Consider the following 22,747-nt stretch of genomic DNA (forward strand, 5'->3'; position numbering starts at 1 on the left):
CCACTCCCCTTCCCTATAAAAACCGAAGCCCTGCAGCGTTTTTTCACTCTGCCTGTGTGTGCTGAAGAGATAGTGTAGGGAGAGAGCTGCTGCCTGTTAGTGATTTCAGGGACAGTTGAAAGTTTGCTGGCTAGTAATCGTTTTGATACTGCTCTGTTATTGGAGGGACAGAAGTCTGCAGGGGTTTGAGGGACATTTAAGCTTAGGTAGCTTTGCTGGCTAGTAATCTACCTTCTACTGCAGTGCTCTGTATGTAGCTGCTGTGGGCAGCTGTCCTGCTTCTGATCTCATCTGCTGACTGCTGCAATAACAGTAGTCCTTGTAAGGACTGCTTTTATTTATTTTTTTGTTGTTTTACTACTACTACTACTACTACTATAAGAGCCCAGTGCTATTAGTCTAGCAGTGTTGGGGAGTGGGACTGGTGTGCTAATCTGCTGCTCCTAGTAGTTCAGCAGCACCAACTTTAATTTTTTTTTTTTAATATTCATTTTTTTTTATTTTACTTTTTTTTATTTTACTACCGCTGTAGTAGTGTATAAGTTGACCTTTTAGGCATTATTTGCCCTGTAGGCATTATTTGCACACTGTTTTCTTCAACCCGCCATCTAGCTGTGTGACCTTGTTCACATTCTGTCTAAATATCCATAATATTACCGTCTCCAGAAAAAACACCGGAGTGACTTTTTTCAAGCAGCCATAATATATTTTACGTAATCCGTATCCACCGCTGTAGTAGTGTATACGTTGACCTTGTAGGCATTATTTGCACACTGTTTTCTTCAACCCGCCATCTAGCTGTGTGACCTTGTTCACATTTTGTCTAAATATTGATAATATTATCGTCTCTAGAAAAACCACTTGAGTTACTTTTTTTCAAGCAGCATTCATATATTTTACGTAATCCGTATCCACCGCTGTAGTAGTGTATACGTTGACCTTGTAGGCATTATTTGCACACTGTTTTCTTCAACCCGCCATCTAGCTGTGTGACCTTGTTCACATTCTGTCTAAATATCCATAATATTATCGTCTCTAGAAAAACCACTTGAGTTACTTTTTTTCAAGCAGCATTCATATATTTTACGTAATCCGTATCCACCGCTGTAGTAGTGTATACGTTGACCTTGTAGGCATTATTTGCACACTGTTTTCTTCAACCCGCCATCTAGCTGTGTGACCTTGTTCACATTCTGTCTAAATATCCATAATATTACCGTCTCCAGAAAAAACACTGGAGTGACTTTTTTCAAGCAGCCATAATATATTTTACGTAATCCGTATCCACCGCTGTAGTAGTGTATACGTTGACCTTGTAGGCATTATTTGCACAGTGTTTTCTTCAACCCGCCATCTAGCTGTGTGAGCTTGTTCACATTTTGTCTAAATATTGATAATATTATCGTCTCTAGAAAAACCACTTGAGTTACTTTTTTTCAAGCAGCATTCATATATTTTACGTAATCCGTATCCACCGCTGTAGTAGTGTATACGTTGACCTTGTAGGCATTATTTGCACACTGTTTTCTTCAACCCGCCATCTAGCTGTGTGACCTTGTTCACATTCTGTCTAAATATCCATAATATTACCGTCTCCAGAAAAAACACCGGAGTGACTTTTTTCAAGCAGCCATAATATATTTTACGTAATCCGTATCCACCGCTGTAGTAGTGTATACGTTGACCTTGTAGGCATTATTTGCACAGTGTTTTCTTCAACCCGCCATCTAGCTGTGTGACCTTGTTCACATTCTGTCTAAATATCCATAATATTATCGTCTCTAGAAAAACCACTTGAGTTACTTTTTTTCAAGCAGCATTCATATATTTTACGTAATCCGTATCCACCGCTGTAGTAGTGTATACGTTGACCTTGTAGGCATTATTTGCACACTGTTTTCTTCAACCCGCCATCTAGCTGTGTGACCTTGTTCACATTCTGTCTAAATATCCATAATATTACCGTCTCCAGAAAAAACACCGGAGTGACTTTTTTCAAGCAGCCATAATATATTTTATGTAATCCGTATCCACCGCTGTAGTAGTGTATACGTTGACCTTGTAGGCATTATTTGCACAGTGTTTTCTTCAACCCGCCATCTAGCTGTGTGAGCTTGTTCACATTTTGTCTAAATATTGATAATATTATCGTCTCTAGAAAAACCACTTGAGTTACTTTTTTTCAAGCAGCATTCATATATTTTACGTAATCCGTATCCACCGCTGTAGTAGTGTATACGTTGACCTTGTAGGCATTATTTGCACACTGTTTTCTTCAACCCGCCATCTAGCTGTGTGAGCTTGTTCACATTTTGTCTAAATATTGATAATATTATCGTCTCTAGAAAAACCACTTGAGTTACTTTTTTTCAAGCAGCATTCATATATTTTACGTAATCCGTATCCACCGCTGTAGTAGTGTATACGTTGACCTTGTAGGCATTATTTGCACACTGTTTTCTTCAACCCGCCATCTAGCTGTGTGAGCTTGTTCACATTTTGTCTAAATATTGATAATATTATCGTCTCTAGAAAAACCACTTGAGTTACTTTTTTTCAAGCAGCATTCATATATTTTACGTAATCCGTATCCACCACTGTAGTAGTGTATACGTTGACCTTGTAGGCATTATTTGCACACTGTTTTCTTCAAACTGCCATCTAGCTGTGTGTATTATTGTTTCCAGAAAAACCAACTGAGTTTTTGTTGTTGTTGTTTTTTTAAAAATAATGCCAGGCAAAGGCAGGCCGCCACGCAGAGGCCGTGCTAGGGGCCGTGCTGCTATGCAATCCTGTGGCCCTAGCAAATTGCCCAGTTTTAAAAAGCCAATGACCCTGAACTCCCAAAATGCTGAAGAGGTAGTTGACTGGCTTACACAGCACACCCCATCCTCTACCGTTTCTAACTTTACCACAACATCCTCCTCATCCTCCACTGCTATGGCCACCCCACGTAACACTTCCTCCACCACCGGTGCCCCTTCTTCACTGGAGTCAGAGGAGTTATTTTCCCATGAGTTTCTTGAACTGAGTAATGCGCAACCATTATTGCCAGAAGAAGATGAAGGAGATGAGGACCTTACACCAGATTTAATTCTGGCAGAGAACACGATAGAGATGGACATAATGAGTGATGAGGAGGAGGTCCCCGCTGCTGCTTCCTTCTGTGATGTGTCAGAAGAAATTGATGCATCTGAGGAGAATGATGATGAGGAGATTGATGTTTTGTGGGTGCCTAGTAGAAGAGAGCAAGAGGAGGGTAGTTCAGATGGAGAGACGGAGAGTCAGAGAGGCAGTAGGAGAATAAGACTTAGAAGAAGCAGGGAGGACAGCCCGCAGGGATCAGTAGGGCAACAACATGTATCGGCACCTGTGTTCAGCCGGCCAACGCACCCGCCATTGCCGCCAATGCCGCCAACTTCTACTGTTACCGCCAGATCGCACACTTCCAAAAAGTCAGCAGTGTGGGATTTTTTTAATGTGTGTGCCTCTGACAAAAGCATTGTAATTTGCAATGAGTGCAGTCAGAAACTGAGCCTTGGTAAGCCCAACAGCCACATAGGTACAACTTCTATGCGAAGGCACATGAGCGGCAAGCACAAAGCACTTTGGGAGCAACACCTCAAAGGCAACAGGCAAACTAAAAGCCACACTCCTTCTGGTCCAGCATCTTACTGCTCTACCTCTGCTCTCCTTGACCCGTCTGAACCACCCTCCACTCCGCCTTCCACCTTGACCACCTGTTCCCATTCCCAGTCATCTGCCACCAGCCAAGTTTCTGTGAAGGCCATGTTTGAGCGTAAGAAGCCAATGTCTGACTGTCACCCCCTTGCCCGGCGTCTGACAGCTGGCTTGTCTGCACTCTTAGCCCGCCAGCTTTTACCATACCAGCTGGTGGACTCTGAGGCCTTCCGCAAATTTGTAGCAATTGGGACACCGCAGTGGAAGGTACCCAGCCGCAATTTTTTTTCTAAAAAGGGAATACCACACCTGTACCAACATGTGCAGAGCCAAGTTACCGCATCTCTGTCACTTAGTGTTGGGCCAAAGGTCCATATGACTACTGACGCATGGTCCTCCAAGCATGGTCAGGGCAGGTATGTCACCTACACTGCCCACTGGGTGAACTTGGTAATGGCTGGGAAGCAGGGAATGGGTAGCTCAACAACAACAGTGGAGTTGGTGTCACCGCCACGGATTGCACGCGGTTCTGCCACCACCTCTACTCCTCCATCGCTCTCTACCTCGTCTTCTTCCTCTTCTTCTTCTTACTCTGCTGCTGGGTCCTCCTTCTCCTCCTCCACACCTGTGCACCCCCAGCTCCCCCTAGGCTATTCGACGTGCCAGGTACGCCGTTGTCACGCTGTCTTGGGGATGACGTGCCTGGAAAGCAAAAACCATACCGGATCTGTACTCCTGTCATCTCTGCAGTCACAGGCCGATCGGTGGCTGACCCCACACCAACTGCAGATCGGAAAAGTGGTGTGTGACAATGGAAGCAATCTGTTGGCAGCGTTGAGACTGGGCAATTTAACACATGTGCCCTGCATGGCACATGTGTTAAATTTAATAGTCCAACGTTTTGTCTCCAAGTACCCAGGATTCCAGGACGTTCTCACCCAGTCCAGAAAGGTGTCGGCCCATTTCAGACGTTCCTACACAGCCATGGCACGCCTTGCTGACATTCAGCAGCGCTATGCCAGTCAGGCGTTTGATTTCTGACAGCCAGACTCGCTGGAATTCAACGCTCCTTATGTTGGAACGTCTGCTGCAACAACAAAGGGCCGTCAACGAGTACCTTTTTGAACTGGGTGGTAGGACTGGATCTGCAGAGCTGGGGATTTTTTCCCCCCGTTACTGGGTGCTTATGCGCGATGCCTGCAGGCTCATGCGACCTTTTGAAGAGGTGACAAATATGGTCAGTCGCACCGAAGGCACCATCAGCGACCTAATACCCTTCGCTTTCTTCCTGGAGCGTGCCGTGCGACGAGTGACAGATGAGGCTGTAGACCAGCGTGACGAGGAGCTGGAAGCGCGCGATTTCTGGTCGGAATCACCAGAACGAACCCAGGCACCTGCTGCAACGCAGGGAGAGGTGCCAGAAGTGGAGTCAGAGGAGGAAGGTGGCTTTGTGGAGGAGGAGGAGGAGGACCAACAGGAGCAGGCTTCCCAGGGGGCTAGTGGTGACCTTTTGGGGACCCCTGGTCTTGTACGTGGCTGGGGGGAGGAGACCGTGGATGATGCAGTCCTTGATAATGAGGAAGCGGAGATGGATAGCTCTGCATCCAACCTTGTGAGAATGGGGTCTTTCATGCTGTCATGCCTGTTGAAGGACCCCCGTATCAAGAGGCTTAAGGAGAAGGACCTGTACTGGGTCGCAACGCTACTAGACCCTCGGTACAAGCATAAAGTGGCAGAAATGTTACCAACATACCACAAGTCCGAAAAGATGCGGCATTTACAAACCAGCCTGCAAAACATGTTGTACAATGCTTTTAAGGGTGATGTCACTTCAGGAACTCATCAACATTCCAGGGGCAGAGGTGCCAGTAATCCTGCCACGAGCGCACCTGCAAGGACAAAGCCCTTTGGCCAGTCTGTAACGTCAGACATGCAAATGTTTTTCTGTCCAAGGCAGCGCCACAACACTTCTGGATCCACCCTCAAAGAACGCCTCGACCGGCAGGTAGCGGACTACCTGGCATTAACTGCAGATATCGACACTCTGAGGAGCGATGAACCCCTGGACTACTGGGTGTGCAGGCTTGATCTGTGGCCAGAGCTGTCACAATTTGCCATGAACCTCTTGTCTTGCCCAGCCTCAAGTGTGCTCTCAGAAAGGACCTTCAGTGCAGCAGGAGGGATTGTAACTGAGAAGAGAACTCGCCTAGGTCACAAAAGTGTCGATTACCTGACCTTTATTAAAATGAATGAGGGGTGGATCTCGGAGGGTTACTGCACGCCGGAAGACTTGTTCTGACTTCTATGCAGCTGTCCTTCTCTTCAAGCCTCATGACTCCACACACAGCTGTCCTTTAGCGTCCTCCTCCCTCCGCCACTGTTACAAACTAGGGTGCAAACCCTACTGGTTTAATTTTTTCTGGCCTCTGTGCTTCAGTGGCTGCAACCAAAAAAACTGGGCAAACAATGTCTACAAGGTCAACGTATGGCAAAAAATGACTATTTTCAGCATTTATATGGCATATTTTTTCTGGCAACTGTGCTTCAGTGGCTGCGACCAAAAAAATGCATATTTTCAGCATTTATATGGCATAATTTTTCTGGCCTCTGTGCTTCAGTGGCTGCAACCAAAAAAATTTATATTTTCAGCATTTATATGGCATAATTTTTCTGGCCTCTGTGCTTCAGTGGCTGCAACCAAAAAAATTGATATTTTCAGCATTTATATGGCATAATTTTTCTGGCAACTGTGCTTCAGTGGCTGCGACCAAAAAAATGACTATTTTCAGCATTTATATGGCATATTTTTTCTGGCCTCTGTGCTTCAGTGGCTGCGGCCAAAAAAACTGGGCAAACAATGCCTACAAGGTCAACGACGTTGACCTTGTAAGCATTGTTTGCCCAGTTTTTTTGGCCGCAGCCACTGAAGCACAGAGGCCAGAAAAAATATGCCATATAAATGCTGAAAATAGTCATTTTTTGCCATACGTTGACTCAACGTATATGGCAAAAAATGACTATTTCAGCATTTATATGGCATATTTTTTCTGGCAACTGTGCTTCAGTGGCTGCGACCAAAAAAACTGGGCAAACAATGCCTACAAGGTCAACGTATGGCAAAAAATGACTATTTTCAGCATTTATATGGCATATTTTTTCTGGCAACTGTGCTTCAGTGGCTGCAACCAAAAAAACTGGGCAAACAATGTCTACAAGGTCAACGTATGGCGAAAAATTACTATTTTCAGCATTTATATGGCATATTTTTTCTGGCAACTGTGCTTCAGTGGCTGCGTCCAAAAAAACTGGGCAAACAATGCCTACAAGGTCAACGTATGGCAGTTGTTTAAAGAGAACAGTAGATTACTAGCCAGCAAAGCTACCTAAGCTAAAATGTCCCTCAAATCCCTGCAGACTTCTGTCCCTCCAATACAGAGCAGTATCAAGCAGATTACTAGCCAGCAAACTTACTATCATCTGTCCCTGAAATCACTAACAGCTCTCCCCCTACACTATCTCTTCCAAGCACACACAGGCAGATTTTTCAGATACATTTTTGCCCTTGATCCCCCTCTGGCATGCCACTGTCCAGGTCGTTGCACCCTTTAAACAACTTTAAAATCATTTTTCTGGCCAGAAATTTTTTTTTTAGATGTTAAAGTTCGCCTTCCCATTGAAGTCTATGGGGTTCGCGAACCGTTCGCGAACCGCTCGCATTTTTGCGCAAGTTCGCGAATATGTTCGCGAACTTTTTTTCCGACGTTCGCTACATCCCTATTACCCACAAGCAAATGGAGAAATCGAGCGATTAAACAGAAGTCTGAAAGAAGCACTACAGACAGTAAATCTTACTGGGAAATCTTGGAAAGTATTTACAACAGAGTTCCTACATAACTACAGAGCAACGAGCCATGCAACAACCCAATCATCTCCTACTGAATTATTACACGGCAGACAGATGTGCACTAAGTTACATGTTGCAGACATCAAACTTCCACAAAATACTGTGCCTACAAAATCATCTACTGCTGACATTATGAAACGTCAACAAGCCAAATGCAAGGCTTATACTGACAGAAAATGTGGTGCAAGAGAAGTACACTTTCAGCCTGGATCTTTAGTCAGAATTAAGAAACCAGGAATACTGAAACAAGGACAATCTTAATTTACTACTCCACTTGAAGTGAGACGCCAGAGAGGACCATACACAAATGAACTGTCTGATGGACGCATATGGAATGCAAGTCGTCTTGCTCCTGTTAGATATGACTTTGGAGAAGCTCCATTTGATGAAGGACATTTTCCTACTCCTGATGTCAACTGCAATAGGCCTGAAGAACGTGAACCTATAAGGCGTACTGAGAGAATCAGAAAACTACCTTCATGGACCAAGGACTATGTGATGTGAAGAATGTATATTATTGCTTTAAGATGCATTGTTGTTCTTTATTATAGTTATCCAAATGCTTACACCAAAGAGGGGGAATATGTGGTGTTTATACAAATGGCCTGCAGGTGTCACTGTCTACATGAGTTACTGTGCATACTTCCTGTCAGCTTAAAAGGGAAAGTGAAAGTTACTTTTGTGTAATGCCTCCATGACTCTGCTAATAAAGCACTGTTATAGTCTCCTTATCCTCGGCTACCCAAAACATAACAAAAATGTCTTCTGGTTATGAGCTACTGATGACCTCTCCACTGCTAAATACTGTTTAGCAATTAAATGGATTTCAATAGTCTGTAGCATCTAAAGGCTGATGGAGAGCCCTGCCATAAGCCTGGGTCACACGGGAATTCATTCAGAGCATTAGTTGGATTTAGTGGTTATTATGCCAACTAAAAGGAGATTGTGTATAAATGAATCCTTTGCAAGTTAGAGAGACATTACTGATGTGGGTTCAGTTACTGTACCCCACTGCTTAAATATGATGTACAGGTACATCTTCTCAGACTGGACAATGCCTGCATTGCTTTGAGCTAAGCTTCAGTGTTCAAAGGGTTTAACCCAAAGATGTAAAACACTGTTTCCACTGTTCTTTTTAAACAGCTATAACATAAGTAAATGTTGAGAAAAAAACCCTATAATAACGTCAGCTACGGAACAGGATGAATCTGCGATGAATTTTCTCCAAGCCTATGGGCTCACCCTTACACTAAATGCCCCATTGAATAAATGAAAATGCATTATATATATATGTGTAAAGCACAGGATCACGCAGGAATATTGTCATCGACAGAGTCTCTATAGGGCAGATGCCAAGAGAACACTACCTGCATACGTGGGGATTGGGAAGGAAATGTAATCTGCCGATGCACCATGTCGGTCATTGCATGGTTCATTGACAAATGCTGTTCCAATGTTTGAAAAATTGGAATGATAAAAAGGTGACTATACTGTGTTTCCAAGAAAGATTGTTGGTTTAATACACATGTGTAGAACTGAATCGTCAGATATACAGGTAGAAACAATAGAATTCTACCTGTATCTGACAATTGAGCATTAACAATGGGCGATGTTCAGTTGCCTTCAAAGGCACTCGATCAAAATTTTCTGCCTGGGCCGATCGATGAGCCCTCCAATATCCAAGCCTTCTGCCGATATCGGTCAGCTCATCTCCTGCCATACACACACCAAATATCATATGAAAATGTGTTTTGTACGATATCATCATGTGTCTATGGTCACCTTTAGGTCCTTTGTACAATCTCCATTCATTTGGCCAATGGGCTGATTGGTCAGTGGTATCCAATCGGTCGGATGTATTGCCACTTTAAGGTGGCTATACATGCACCGATATTATCGTAAGAAACACATTTTCATACAATATTTGGTGCATGTATGGTGGATATTGGTCGGCTTGTCGATCGGCCCAGGAGGAAAATTTTAATTTGAAGGCAACCAAACATCGGCGACTAGAAAGTGCTGAATCATCAGATTCTATCTGTATATATGACTAGTCAACTCTACACTTGTATATTGAAACCAACAATACAAAAAATATTTTCCAGGAAAGATTGTAATTGTTACAGCTATGGCCATCTTTAAAGCTAGAGTGTGGCATTCATGACAATTCCATGCTTCCTACATTGATGCCCTCTAACATCATTAACATTGTGTTCACACAGTATAATCCCAACATACAGTACTGTGAACGAACAATTACACATCACAAAGAATGGTCTTGCTTTCCCATATCAGCGTCTCCAAAGGCACAAAAGTAAAGCTGGTCATATACACAAAGATAAAGTTGTACGAAACTAATGGTCGTATGATATTCGAAAAGTGTGTGGATCATCCCAACATTTTTCATGCCATGGCGATTGGTCGTTTAGTCGGACAGGTTAGAATGTTTCTGTCCGATACCGATAATTTCAATGGGCTACTGTCACTATTATTTGTCAGATATAACTTTTGTACGATTGCTGTCACGGCCAGAATATTGTCTGATTTGTTATTTTTACTACTTTATTTAATCTGAATGGTTAGTTGCAGGTCAGAAGATTGCTATGGACGACTGAACGTCTATGGGCAGCTTTATGCGTCGAATACATTAGTAGGACGGAAATAGTTACTACATGGAATCCCTAAACATGCGGACATTGCAAATAAAATAAATCTTTCCAGCTAGTGAGAACCAATGGTGGAGCTCCATTTCTATGCTAACTATGTGGATTGGATGTACAAGTCTATTTAGATAACCCGAGTGTCAGTAAAAAAACTGCCTGTGTGTGCACAATCTGCAGAAATAAATATTGGAAGTATACAAAAGAAACAGCATCTTCTAGGACGTGAATATACTTTTCAATAGAAGGAGAAAGAAAAAGCGTTACAGCTGCCGAGAACCAATCAGCCTGAATAAGGACAGAGAACAGAATGAGCTCCTCTCCAGTCTGCACAGCCAGCTGCCATTTTTATAGTGCCAAGTAAGATATAATCCATTGTGAGAGACTTACTAGCAATCTGTTATAAGTGGTAACAAAGCGGCGATACTAGGGATGCGCTAAATACATTCAGAACGGCGGATGAGACTGACGAATGACTGTAAGATAAATGAAAAATGCATATGCTGGAGAGGGGAAGACAAAGCACGTACACAATGGCCGATATGGCTGGACCTAGAAGGCTTTAGGCATAAAACAAAACCAGTGTCTGAAATGGCTTCATTCTAAAGCACAAAATGTAGATATCATAACATTTAAATTGTGCTTAAACATTTTTACAAGTAAACCAATGGACCTTCTAGACTATCACCATGTCTGATCTTTTTAATGATGCGACCAAGGGTCACGGATTGATGGCATTAGTCAACCTCAGTAAAATAAGTTCAAATGGCACACAGGTCAAAATTCAAGCAGGGACAAACCCTTGCTGAGTTTATTTGCAAGGTGCACCTTGCAAATAAACTCAGCAAGGGGTTGTCCCTACTTGAATTTTGACCTGTGTGCCCTTTGAACTTATTATACTTACTATTGTTGGAGGATAACGAAGCCTATTTCACCGGGCATCGGGGTTTCACGACATGGAGAGCCAGGGTGCGCAAGCTGGTATCATTATACTATTAGTCAACTTCAGCCTTATAGTCTTTATTTTTGAGAAACCGCTCCACTTTCACCACCTCCATGATCTCTCTATCACAATTCAGTGGTGGTTGGCCTTTAATGTTTTCATTGTAGATTAAGAGTAATGGTCTCATTAGGATAAGAGCGTGGGAGAGTTTTGTGTCAGAATATGCTCACCTAATGTACTGCTCTAGGCAGATAAGGAAAGAGTTATGCCAAAGCTCCAATGAAGCATCAGCCTTTGTTTAGATTATAGAACACCCCTATAATAAACACAAGCCCCCACTATGAGAAGCCAAGCTTCTGGTAGGACTCCAAAATTAAGTTGTACCAGCTATTACTGGTTTCCCTTGGCTTCTGTCCCCATTGCCACATTTGTGGGCAAACAAGGTGCTTCACTGACTGCTGGGAGGTCCAGATGAGCAAGCAACATATACCAAATGAAAGTGCAAGAGTATCAGCCCAGGCGGTTAGTCTCTCATATGCCTAGTTGTATGGTAGGTTAATGATTTAGTTCAGGGGTCTTGGGTAATTTTACAACTGCCGTTATTTGACATTTTTCCTCCTTATTATGTACTGTAGATACCTGTAACTAACAGAATGGCACAGAATGAACATTGATCAGATCATCTTTCTCTTCCAGTCCATATCACCAGTCCAGAGTGGCAAACCCAGATCTCCAAACATGGGCTGCATTGCTCTAGTTTTGGGAAATCTGAAAGCAATGCATTTCTGCATCAATCAACTGAGAATGGCTTGGATTACGTTACATAATATGAATATATAAAAGCTACACGAGCTGAATAGGAAGGCCAGGTCTACTGAATCAGATGTACAGGCTAAAGTTTGGTGTACTCCATATGAAACAGACTTTGTGCTTGCATCTTGACACAGGCTTATATTATAAGAACAGGAAAATGTCTTAAAAATCCTGCCTGAACAAGTCCTTTCATGTGGGATTTTTCCTATATAAACCATTCTCCCTAGAGGAAGGCTTCTCCAAACACTTTGCTTAAAGTAAGCACACAAGGCTTCTCCGGCTACAAGCACAGCACTTTTATCTGGCACCGCTAAGCCAGATGTCTTAGATCCACATCACGTACAATAATATATTTAACACCCTGTACAGACATTGTGATTATCGCATACAACCGCAGCAATGGTGATAAGGAAACATAGGCCCTACAATTCATGCCATGCTCACAGTCTGCACATGAACAGAAATCCCAGTATTATTAAAGCGGTATGTCTACCATTTGTCACCTTCCTACCAATAGCCTATGATCCGTCTCTCTCATTTCAAAGAGTTTTGCAGAAATCCAGTTACGGCACATCAGGGCATGCTGTGGATTATCAACTGTCGGGACTAAACAGACGCACAAATTTACCCTTTAACCCAAGCAGCTTCTTAAAAAACTCTAAGTAGGCAGCGTTTGAAGAATGACGCATGTTTCTGAGCATTAAGGATGAAGGGATCTTATGAAGATCTAAAAAGGAGACCAGAAAGGGATATGATTACAGTACACAATAGCCTCTTGGGCACAAGAGAAATAAATTGCTGTCTGTGCTGTGCCAAATGCACGAATTACCAAGTTAGCATCACCCATTCCATCTGCACATTCACATGTTCTCAATAAACAGGCCTCAACGACATACCATACCCAGTTACGCATCATCTTATGTGTATGTCACGTGAAGGCAAAAAAAACCGCTACATATGAAGAACAACTCCTTTTCAGCAATCATCTCGCCACTTATGGCCCATGCACCTGATCCACCAATACACTGTAGGCAAGTCCATTGTGCCCAGAAGTTGCTATAGCAGGGGTCCCCAGCCTTTTTTACCCATGAGCAACATTAAAATGTCAAAAGAGTTGGGGAGCAATGCAAGCATGAAAACAGTCCCTGGGGTGCCAAATAAGGGCTGTGATTTGGTAGACCCTATTTGAACTACTAGCCTACAGGAGGCTCTGTTTGGACGAACACCAGGCTTTTAAGCAACTAAAACTTGGTCCAAATGTGGAATTCAAAAAAAAACATTCCAAAAGGTCAATGGTTGCTGTCAAATGACAATAGATTACAGATCTTTAGTTGCACTATAAAACGAAAACCCTTCTTGACCCTCTGCTTCCGTCTGCTTCCATTTCCCCTACTCTGAAAGACTGATAGGTACTTAAGGAAGCTAGAATAAAGTAGAAAACACTTGGCAGCAGGCTAAGAATAAAAGGCAAGCTCTTCCCTTGCTCTGATCAGGCAAGGATTAAAGGTAATTTGCACTCTCGCCACTGGGAGAAACAAAAGTGTCCATGCACTTAGTCTACAGGAGAATCCAGCTACCACCTAGGAAAAGTAATGTGTGTATCTACTGAGCATAACCAACACATAGGCATCCTACAGTGAACGTCATTGGTGTGATATATGATTTACTACCTTCCAGATGTCATTTAGGTACAAACTTTGCAAAAAAGACAAGCAGCAGTTTTTTTCTGTGACAGCAGAATTAGCATCATGGGCATCATGGTAACCTATGTATCTATAAAACCCTAATGATTTAACATTCCTAAACTTGTACACAGGTCAAAATTTCAGTCTCAGGCGTCCCTAGGCCGCATGGTCCTTGCGCCAGATGCCCTAGGCCCTAGACCCAGGCCTTTCAATGACATATGCTTTTTATGGAGGGTATAGAGCATAAGGCTGTTGTGGGACGGGGTCAGGCAGAAGAGGCACCTGCCTAGGGCGCTGGGCAAGTGCCTGTTCAAGATTATTCTGCCTACCCCTATTCCGGATTTTCTCCCTTCTGCAGCTCTTGCCTACCCTCTCTGTTGCTTGCTCCACTGTCCGTCCCTCCCTCCTCCTCCATACCTCCCTCCCTCACCCCCTATCCTAAACTGCCCCTCCATTATGGTGCATATATGTATGCATATACCCAGACATGAGGGGGCGGTGTTAACTGACCGGGTTGCCTAGGGCTGTGTTCCAGAGCATGCGCACGCCCACAAGGGCTTCAGGAGCTAGGACCTTGCATCCAAGGGGAGCCCAAGGCCAAAATCTGGGCCTAGTTTGGGTTTAAGTCATAAGTCAGTGGGTTGGGTGTGATTCCACTTGATTAGACCCAATCATATAGCTCATGATACATATACAATATAATTGTATTATCAACAAATAGAATTGTTTAACATTGCAGAACGCTGAAAAGCACAGCAAAAATCCTCCTACCTCTAAACCCCAGGTGGGGTTTATACCCTATATATCATACAAACTTAGGTTAAGGGAGCAGTTCCTTTCCTTATTTCTAAGTGGCTTTTAAGGAGTTCTTAGCAGGAGTTCTTTAGAGATAATCTGCACCATTTCAGCCTTCAGAACTGTTCTTGAGATAACTAGTGCCTATGAGATCCTGCACTTTTAGTTGCATTAGTCAAGAACATTATGGCTCTGCCATAACGTGAGAGATACAGTTTACTTGGAAACTTTCATGTCATCCAGGAATGATGTCATTACTTTCCATTACTTACATGTGGCTACCATCTTTACACTTCAAGGCAAAACTCTCGTAACTTAAGCAATTAAGTATTCCTCGAATTAATGGATCACGTCTGTTTTGGCTTCCAATAGCCGGATTTCAACTTGGTGAGGGTGAGTTTCAACAAGTCTTCCAGTGGTGTAACTTTGGGTGCCAAGGCCTCTCTGCAAATTGTTTTCTGGACCCCACAACTTGTTAAAATCACAGGAGTCACCCTACAAAGGAAGCAGACCCAGGCCCCCCGCAGGGTGTCCTTCCTATGTATATTGACCCCCGCAGGTGACTATTAGCTGTGTGTTAAGAGGTGTAGGGATAAACACCTTCACTGGGCAGTCAAGCAACCACCTCATGTTCCTCTTGTAGACTTGATGTTATACAACTCTTTCAAGGGTCAGTCATTATCTTTAGCAGACAGGTGTGCACAATGATATGCCCACAGCAATGGTGCCTCAAGGTATGGACATTGGGTCTAGACCAGGGGCCATTTAGTTGCCCTGCAATAAATCTCCTCTACTTCAGGGCGACTAATCTCCCTGAACTGCTTTCCCGCCGACTAGAATGCAAATTGCAGACAGGATGGCACATGAAACACTTGGTTTTCCGAAGTCGCCTGAAGTTACCTCACGAGGAAACTTTGGGTGACTTGGAAAAATAGCCCCCCCCACGTGCCATCCCGCCGGTGATTTGCATTCTAGCTGGCGGGAAGGCAGGGGGAGGCAGTTCGGGGAGATTAGTCGCCCCAAAGATGAGGAGATCTCCCCGAATCTGACCATGTATTTCTGCCCTTATTGGCAGTACACATAGTTTTTATGCAACTAAACCTTGCCAAGAATTCAAAAATAAGTACCTGCTTGGAGGCCACTGGGAGCAACATCCAAGAGGTTGAAGAGTTGCTCATGAGCCACTGGTTGGGGTTCACTGGTCTAAACAATGAGGCACAATGATAAAAGGTGTGGATAAGTTGTATCCAAGTCAGCCCACTCAAACCCATTGCTCAACTAACCATTTCCACCTAGACTGCCCATCAAACACAACACATCCAATTAACTTCAACAAAGATGACATCAGCTTCAACAGTCACCAAAGGGAAACTTACGGAGAATTGGTAACGTGATAAAAGCATCATAAATGGACTTAAAACAAACTGCCAGTGATCCTGCCCTTTAAACATTCTTAATGGCTTTATTTAACAGGCGCACACTTCTCATGTGGGTGATCTGACACACATGCTCCATGGGCTGCACATGTGTTCCCTCAGCATGAGCAACTTAATTTCCATTGTTCCAAAGTCATTTCCTTTAGTTTAAGAGTTGGCAGTTGCTCTGGTGGAACAGTATATATAGAGCTTTTAACGTCCTATTGGGTGCCAGAAGTTGGTTGGAAATTACCTTGGCACCCAAGGATAAAGGTGGGTTTCTGATGCCCATTGCCATCTTTATCCACTGCTGACCATGAGCTAATGTCTCATTCTCTACGGCACATAAACCCTGGGTGGTGATAATCTGTTTGGCAGTTCATCTGATTTTAGGGCTTAATAGCCCTGAATCAAGGATTTAAGCATTCCATAATACACACAGCATTAGGAAAAAATCCCAGTAGGGAATGAACTCATACGTACAGGCCACAGTTGGGGGCACTTTAAAAGTGGTGGGACAAACGAGGGGTCTGGCCTTGGGGTGCAGAAACTCAAAATCCATTCCTGCGTACAGTAGGTTGCGAATTTATGGCCCACCCTCAAACATTTGTGAAGTTGACATTTCAGCAAAAATGCCAGAACAATACCCCTGTTATAAATGATAAGGATATTAGCAGCATTGAGGGGTTCTGTGCCAAGGTAAAAGCACAAGGCTGAAGTCTGAGTTATACAGGGAACTCTGAGTATCACTTTTGTATTATAAAGGATAATGTACTCCCTACGGTCAATGATAAGGAGATTAGAAGTCACTGAGAGGGTCTGTGACCATATAAAGACACAAGGCTGCAGGCTGAGTTATACAGGGAACTCTGAGTATCACTTGTGTATTAGAAGGGATAATGTACCCCCTACTGTAAATGATAAGGATATTAGAAGTCACTGAGGGGTTCTGTGACCATATTAAGAATAAAATCTATTGTCCTGATGTTGTACAGCTGGGGGTATGAGTCATGACACAACTGACATCACTAAGCACCCTTTACAAGGATACTTGGTTATAGTTTATATGCAGCCCATAATAAATATATCATTATAACAGTAACAAGACACAGTGGCCCCACCACCCCCTTCTAGAAGTGGTCTTCTTGGCGGCAACGCGGGCAAGCGAATTGTCATCCCAGGGAACACGGGCCCTGGTACAATCGCACCCCCTGTAGTTCCACCACTAGCAAGACATGTGCAGAGCTCATTTCAATCCATGAAAGACAGCCAACACTTTAGCAAATTATGTTCTACAATAACAGGCCTGGTGCAAGCTATATATTTCCTAGCAATCACTTACAAACTATCGCTTACAAATAAAACATACGCAGTGTTATTTCTAAAGCTTTAACACGCTTTTCTTCTGCAGGTTTAAAGAGCTGGACAACAGGCTTTTGCAATCAGGACCGAATCCTTATTAAGCGGAGAAGGACTTGGGAAAGGCTCTCATCTGTAACATCTGATGCCTGGATTCTCTGAATATATATTTAGCCTTATACAAATTAGTTGCATCTTGTATTATGCCGATTCACTCATTCGTTCCAGTCATTCGCAGGAAAACACCCAGGAATTTCAAGTTACACCGTTAACCCTTCTATGAACTGAGTTACAGTGGCAAATGCAAGGTCACCATCAGAAATCCTGGGGGCTTTCAATGGCCAGAGCAGAGATATTGTGATCATAATGAAAAGGTGAAAGAAAAGGAAACTTTTGCAGTTCACGGCCCTTGGAAGTAAAGTACTGTATTTAAGGCCCCCCTGGGAAATTCTGGTTGTCACCACCACCAGCTGGAGATGTTCTTCAAGAAGCCATAAACATCAGCTGCATTTTTAGGAAGCATTCACACTTAAAATCGGAAATAGGTCACGCAGTGATAATCTGGGCACAGCAAATGACAGCTGGGATAACAAGAGCTGCAAGATCGTGATAACCTGCTGCTAATACACCTGTCTCAGCCACCCAAACCCTGTTCCCTATGGTCCATTGGTTAGCTCAGTGCAAGAGGGCCACGTCGGGTTACAATGACCTCCCTGATTAAAATCTGACTTGGACTTGGACAGAAAGGCTGGAAAACCCTGCCATGAAAGTTCCACATAGGAACAGGCCCTAGTTGCAATCCAATGAATGGATCGGTCCAACTTGGCACACAACAAGCAGATCTATACACATATAGCCAACTTTATAAACAAGCACAGAGCTTGATGCTGCTATTATTGTCATTATTGTTGCTGTAGGGATTTATTCTAGTAATATGGCAGCTCCCAATTATATGTAATAATTTCTAATTAAATTGTGTTCCCTGCACAAAGCACTAAAAAGAGAAGCAACGCTGTCGCTCCGACCCAACAAATGCACAAAAAAATGAAGCAATATCAAACATCGCAATAGTTATAACAATTAGCTAGTGGAGGTCTATATGGTCTAACTCAGCACTCTCCAGCATTTCCAGATGACATCAAAATGATGATGTCATAGAAGTCTAAGTCAGCCTGAGGCATAAAAAAATCCCTTTGTAGGGTGGCATAGGTGTTGTGTGTTCCGCCCTCTGAATGTGACCAGCAGGAAGCCCCCAGCGCAACACAAACTGCACTTTTACAGAGACCCTTGACTACACATCTGTCACATTAGGAAACAGCCTTATCCAATATGTGACCCGTGCCTACTGAACTCCAACTTCAGAAGTTTCCTAGACAAGTCAGATTTGTCCCATCCATCTCCAGCAATGAATGTCCGTACCTTATATAAAACACAAAAGGAAATGTGAAACTATTACAATTGCCCCCTTGCGTTAAATAATTATGGGGGGAATTAGAACAGCCGACAGTTGCAATCCAAGCTGGGAGATGAAGGATAAAGGGTAAACGAAAGCTGATCATATATCCTTGATTGTGCACGAAAACCATGGTATTCTACAGAGCTTATTTTAAAACATGTGCCGGTTCCATTTCATGGACTGGTGTCTGTTGCGCTTTAAAGCCTGAAACAGAGATTTGGGGCTTCCATGCCTCCCAGCGGCTGCATCTAACCACTCTATGCAACACACAGGGAACACACCCATGCATCTCCCTGGCAGAGAGGTTTTCAGCCATTTATATTTGCCCATAGTCCCAAATGTAGCTGCACAACCAACACAATATACTGATTCAATCTCACCCTGTTTCATTTGTAGAAAAATCACATATGCCCTTCAGCTGCATTGCTCTACAACGAGATCTCTGTAGCAAAATCAAAGATTTCTCCACATTTTAAATGTTTATCTCTAAACACCAAGCAGAAATTGAAAATCCCTTCTAATAAGATAGCCTTAAATTCCTGCCCTGGTTACTAGGATTCCTCTAGTACTGATGGGAAGGGCAGTAATACTCCAAATGCACCACTTGGGGGCAAGTTTTTTCGTAGTCTGAAGGATAAATACAAAAAGGGAAAAAGTTGCTTAAAAAGATTCCATGTCAGAGAGCTTGTAAGCGCTGGGCTGAGCAGGGGAAACACAAGAGGGGAAAGTGAAGTTGCCCCCAGAACTGGGCGACAATTAAGGGCAAAGTGATACAATGTTGCACATTTTATCCAAAATCTTTTGTTTGTATCAAGGGTGAATGAGTTCTATCCCTGAATATCCCAACCATGGTGCAGCCTGGAAGCTTTGCACAGAACTTTAGGAAAGTCCAAAATAAAAGGAGTAGTTGGTGCCTTACCTGCGCTGAACCGACAACATATAGACAAGGATAATGCTACAAGGAGGGGCCACTCTGTTGTCCAATTTCTTCTTTTCCATCTCGTGTGGGAATCCATACTCATTAGCTCCTCCGCTTTTGGGGGGCAATCTCTTCAGTTTGACGTGTCCCCACTTTAGATCTTAGAATGCAACAAAATCAAGGGATGGGGGGCAAAGAGAATAGGGCAAAGACCCTGCTGAACCAGCAACTTTTATAAAGCCATTGGGATGTGTGTGAGGATGTAGGGGGAGTTGGACAGGACTTGTGTGTTTGCAAACCCCACGGTTCCTTCTGTTCCTCCTGTCCCCTCTCTCTCTCTCCCTCTGGTCTGGTCCTACTGGGGTTGCCTTCAGAAATGATGCCCCCTTGTCGACCGATTGGAGAGTGAAAACCCTTTTTTAGGCTTGTGTGGAGACTGTCAGTCGCAGAGAGGAACAGCAAATCAGGACTTTTACAAGTGGAAGCTCTGCCCCCTTTACACTGGGATCAGGAAGGGGGTGTAGGGAGAAGAGGGGGAGGGATAAAAGTTTGTAGAAAAAAAAAATGTTTGCAGAAGTCTGTGAGAGGAGTGTGTGGCAGCAGGGCAAGATCAGAAAGGGAACGGGAACATTCCATAAGTTAAGATAATCACTAAAATAAAAAAGTGAAAGCCCCCCCCCCCCAAATCTGACATCAGTGAAAGGGCTGTTCAGTGCGGCAGCTTTCAGAAAAGAAAAAATTTGTAAAATTAGCAGCACATTTACCAAGTGGTAAAAGAAAATAATTCACTGCAGCTGCTCCTGCACCTCTTTGGGAGGAAGTTCATAAATCAGAGCAAGAGGGGAACATAAAAGGGAGAGGTTAGGTAAAGGGCAAGACTTTGCATTTTACTTCAGAGTTGTAAGGGCAATGTTTATAGTCATGGGAAGAACAATCAGAGAGATAGAACTGTATCAGTGACATAACATGTATAGTAGGGGCAAGTGTATTTTAATAACAACAATTACCAGGGCAGGGAGATAAGTGGGCAGCAAAGGGGTGCAGTGGAGAAACTAACCTCACAACTGTTTGTACCCCATCTCCAACAAGCCCCTGCTATGGGAACGGAGTGTGACTGTGGGATAGCAGGTATAGTAGAGAGAGATGGTGCCTATAGTAACAGTGGGATAATAGTCTCTGGGAAGGGAGTGTGACTGTGGGATAGCAGGTATAGTAGGGAGAGATGGTGCCTATAGTAATAGTGGGATAATAGTCTCTGGGAACGGAGTGTGACAGTGGGATAGCAGGTATAGTAGGGAGAGATTGTGCCTAGAGTAGCAGTGGGATAATAGTCTCTGGGAAGGGAGTGTGGCTGTGGGATAGCAGGTATAGTAGGGAGAGATGGTGCCTATAGTAACAGTGGGATAATAGTCTCTGGGAAGGGAGTGTGACTGTAGGATAGCAGGTATAGTAGGGAGAGATGGTGTCTATAGTAACAGTAGGATAATAGTCTCTGTGAAGGGAGTGTGGCTTTGGGATAGCAGATTAGTAGGGAGAGATGGTGCCTAGAGAAGCAATGGGATAATAGTCTCTGGGAAGGGAGTGTGGCTTTGGGATAGCAGGTTAGTAGGGAGAGATGGTGCCTAGAGTAGCAGTGGGATAATAGTCTATGGGAAGTGATTGTGGCTGTGGGATAGCAGGTATAGAAAGGAGAGATGGTGTCTATAGTAGTGGTGGGATAATAGTCTCTGGGAAGGGAGTGTGGCTGTGGGATAGCAGGTATAGTAGGGAGAGATTGTGCCTATAGTAACAGTGGGGATAATAGTCTCTGGGAAGGGAGTGTGACTGTGGGATAGCAGGTATAGTAGGGAGAGATGGTGCCTAGAGTAGCAGTGGGATAATAGTCTCTGGGAAGGGATTGTGACTGTGGAATAGCAGGTATAGTACGGAGAGATGGTGCCTATATTAACAGTGGGATAATAGTCTCTGGGAAGGGAGTGTGGCTGTGGGATAGCAGGTATAGTAGCAGGGGTATTATAGTTTCTGGGAAGGGACTGTGGGATAGCAGGTATAGTAGAGAGAGATGATGTCTATAGTAACAGTGGGATAATAGTCTCTAGGAAGGGAGTGTGGCTGTAGGATAGCAGGTATAGTAGGGAGAGATTGTGCCTATAGTAACAGTGGGGATAATAGTCTCTGGGAAGGGAGTGTGACTGTGGAATAGCAGGTATAGTAGGGAGAGATGATGTCTATAGTAACAGTGGGATAATAGTCTCTGGGAAGGGAGTGTGACTGTGGGATAGCAGGTATAGTAGGGAGAGATGGTGCCTATAGTAGCAGTGGGATAATAGTCTCTGGGAAGGGAGTGTGACTGTGGGATAGCAGGTATAGTAGGGAGAGATGGTGCCTACAGTAGCAGCGGGATAATAGTTTCTGGGAAGGAACTGTGGCAGTGATGAGTTAATTGTATTCGCAAGGCATGGATTTGCAGCAAAATTACACATTTTGGCACAACAGTAAAAGCAGAGTGAAATACAAAACAAAGGGGAAAGCGCAGAAAGGAGATGATGTTAAGGAAGGGGATTAAGAAAACAGTGAGCACATGGACCTTTACCATAGTTGAGTTGGTATGATATATGCTGGGCTTGGGACTCACAAGGATAAGATAAAGAACATGATAGAATGGGATCTGGGATCAGCAGCAAGTGCAAGTGCCCAAATGAACGAATGAACCTTATTTTATACCACTGTATCATTTTGTTTTTCAGGTAAGTGGGGGGGGGTGTACTGTTATTGTTAAAAATTCATGGAATGGATGCCTTGACATTATGGGGTTAGATTCTTCTAAAAGTGAGTTAGAGAGGCAGAAGTGTCAGTCACTATGGGTTTAGGACCAAGTATGAGGAGGCACCTTGTCACCCTTTGGTTATGCATGTTTTGTTATGCAAGGCCTCAATAACTTTCAGCTTCTGAAGGATAGATATATGTCTCTGAGCCATTGAACAATGGAGGAAGAGATCACTGGCTTTGCAAGTACCTGTGGCCATGATAGGACAAAATGCTAAAACAAAACTCTTCAAGCTAGATTCAATTCAAGTGGAAATGTTTGCAGCAGTGTTATTTGAATGAACAGATGCT

General features: G+C 43.6%; 1 protein-coding gene across 2 annotated transcripts in view; it reads right to left on the reverse strand.

Annotated features, from left to right (window-relative positions):
* col5a1.S (collagen, type V, alpha 1 S homeolog) overlaps positions 1-20,108 on the reverse strand; it is a 113,627-nt gene extending 93,519 nt beyond the window's left edge. For both annotated transcript variants that reach the window (XM_018232589.2, XM_018232588.2), the window contains exon 1: positions 19,631-20,108. In XM_018232589.2, the coding sequence (XP_018088078.1) occupies positions 19,631-19,733 (103 nt within the window). In that variant the 5' untranslated portion in view covers positions 19,734-20,108. The remainder of the gene's footprint in view (positions 1-19,630) is intronic.
* Positions 20,109-22,747: the final 2,639 nt, after the last annotated feature.

This window comes from Xenopus laevis, chromosome 8S (assembly GCF_017654675.1).
Source record: "Xenopus laevis strain J_2021 chromosome 8S, Xenopus_laevis_v10.1, whole genome shotgun sequence".
Classification (NCBI taxonomy): Eukaryota; Metazoa; Chordata; class Amphibia; order Anura; family Pipidae; genus Xenopus; species Xenopus laevis.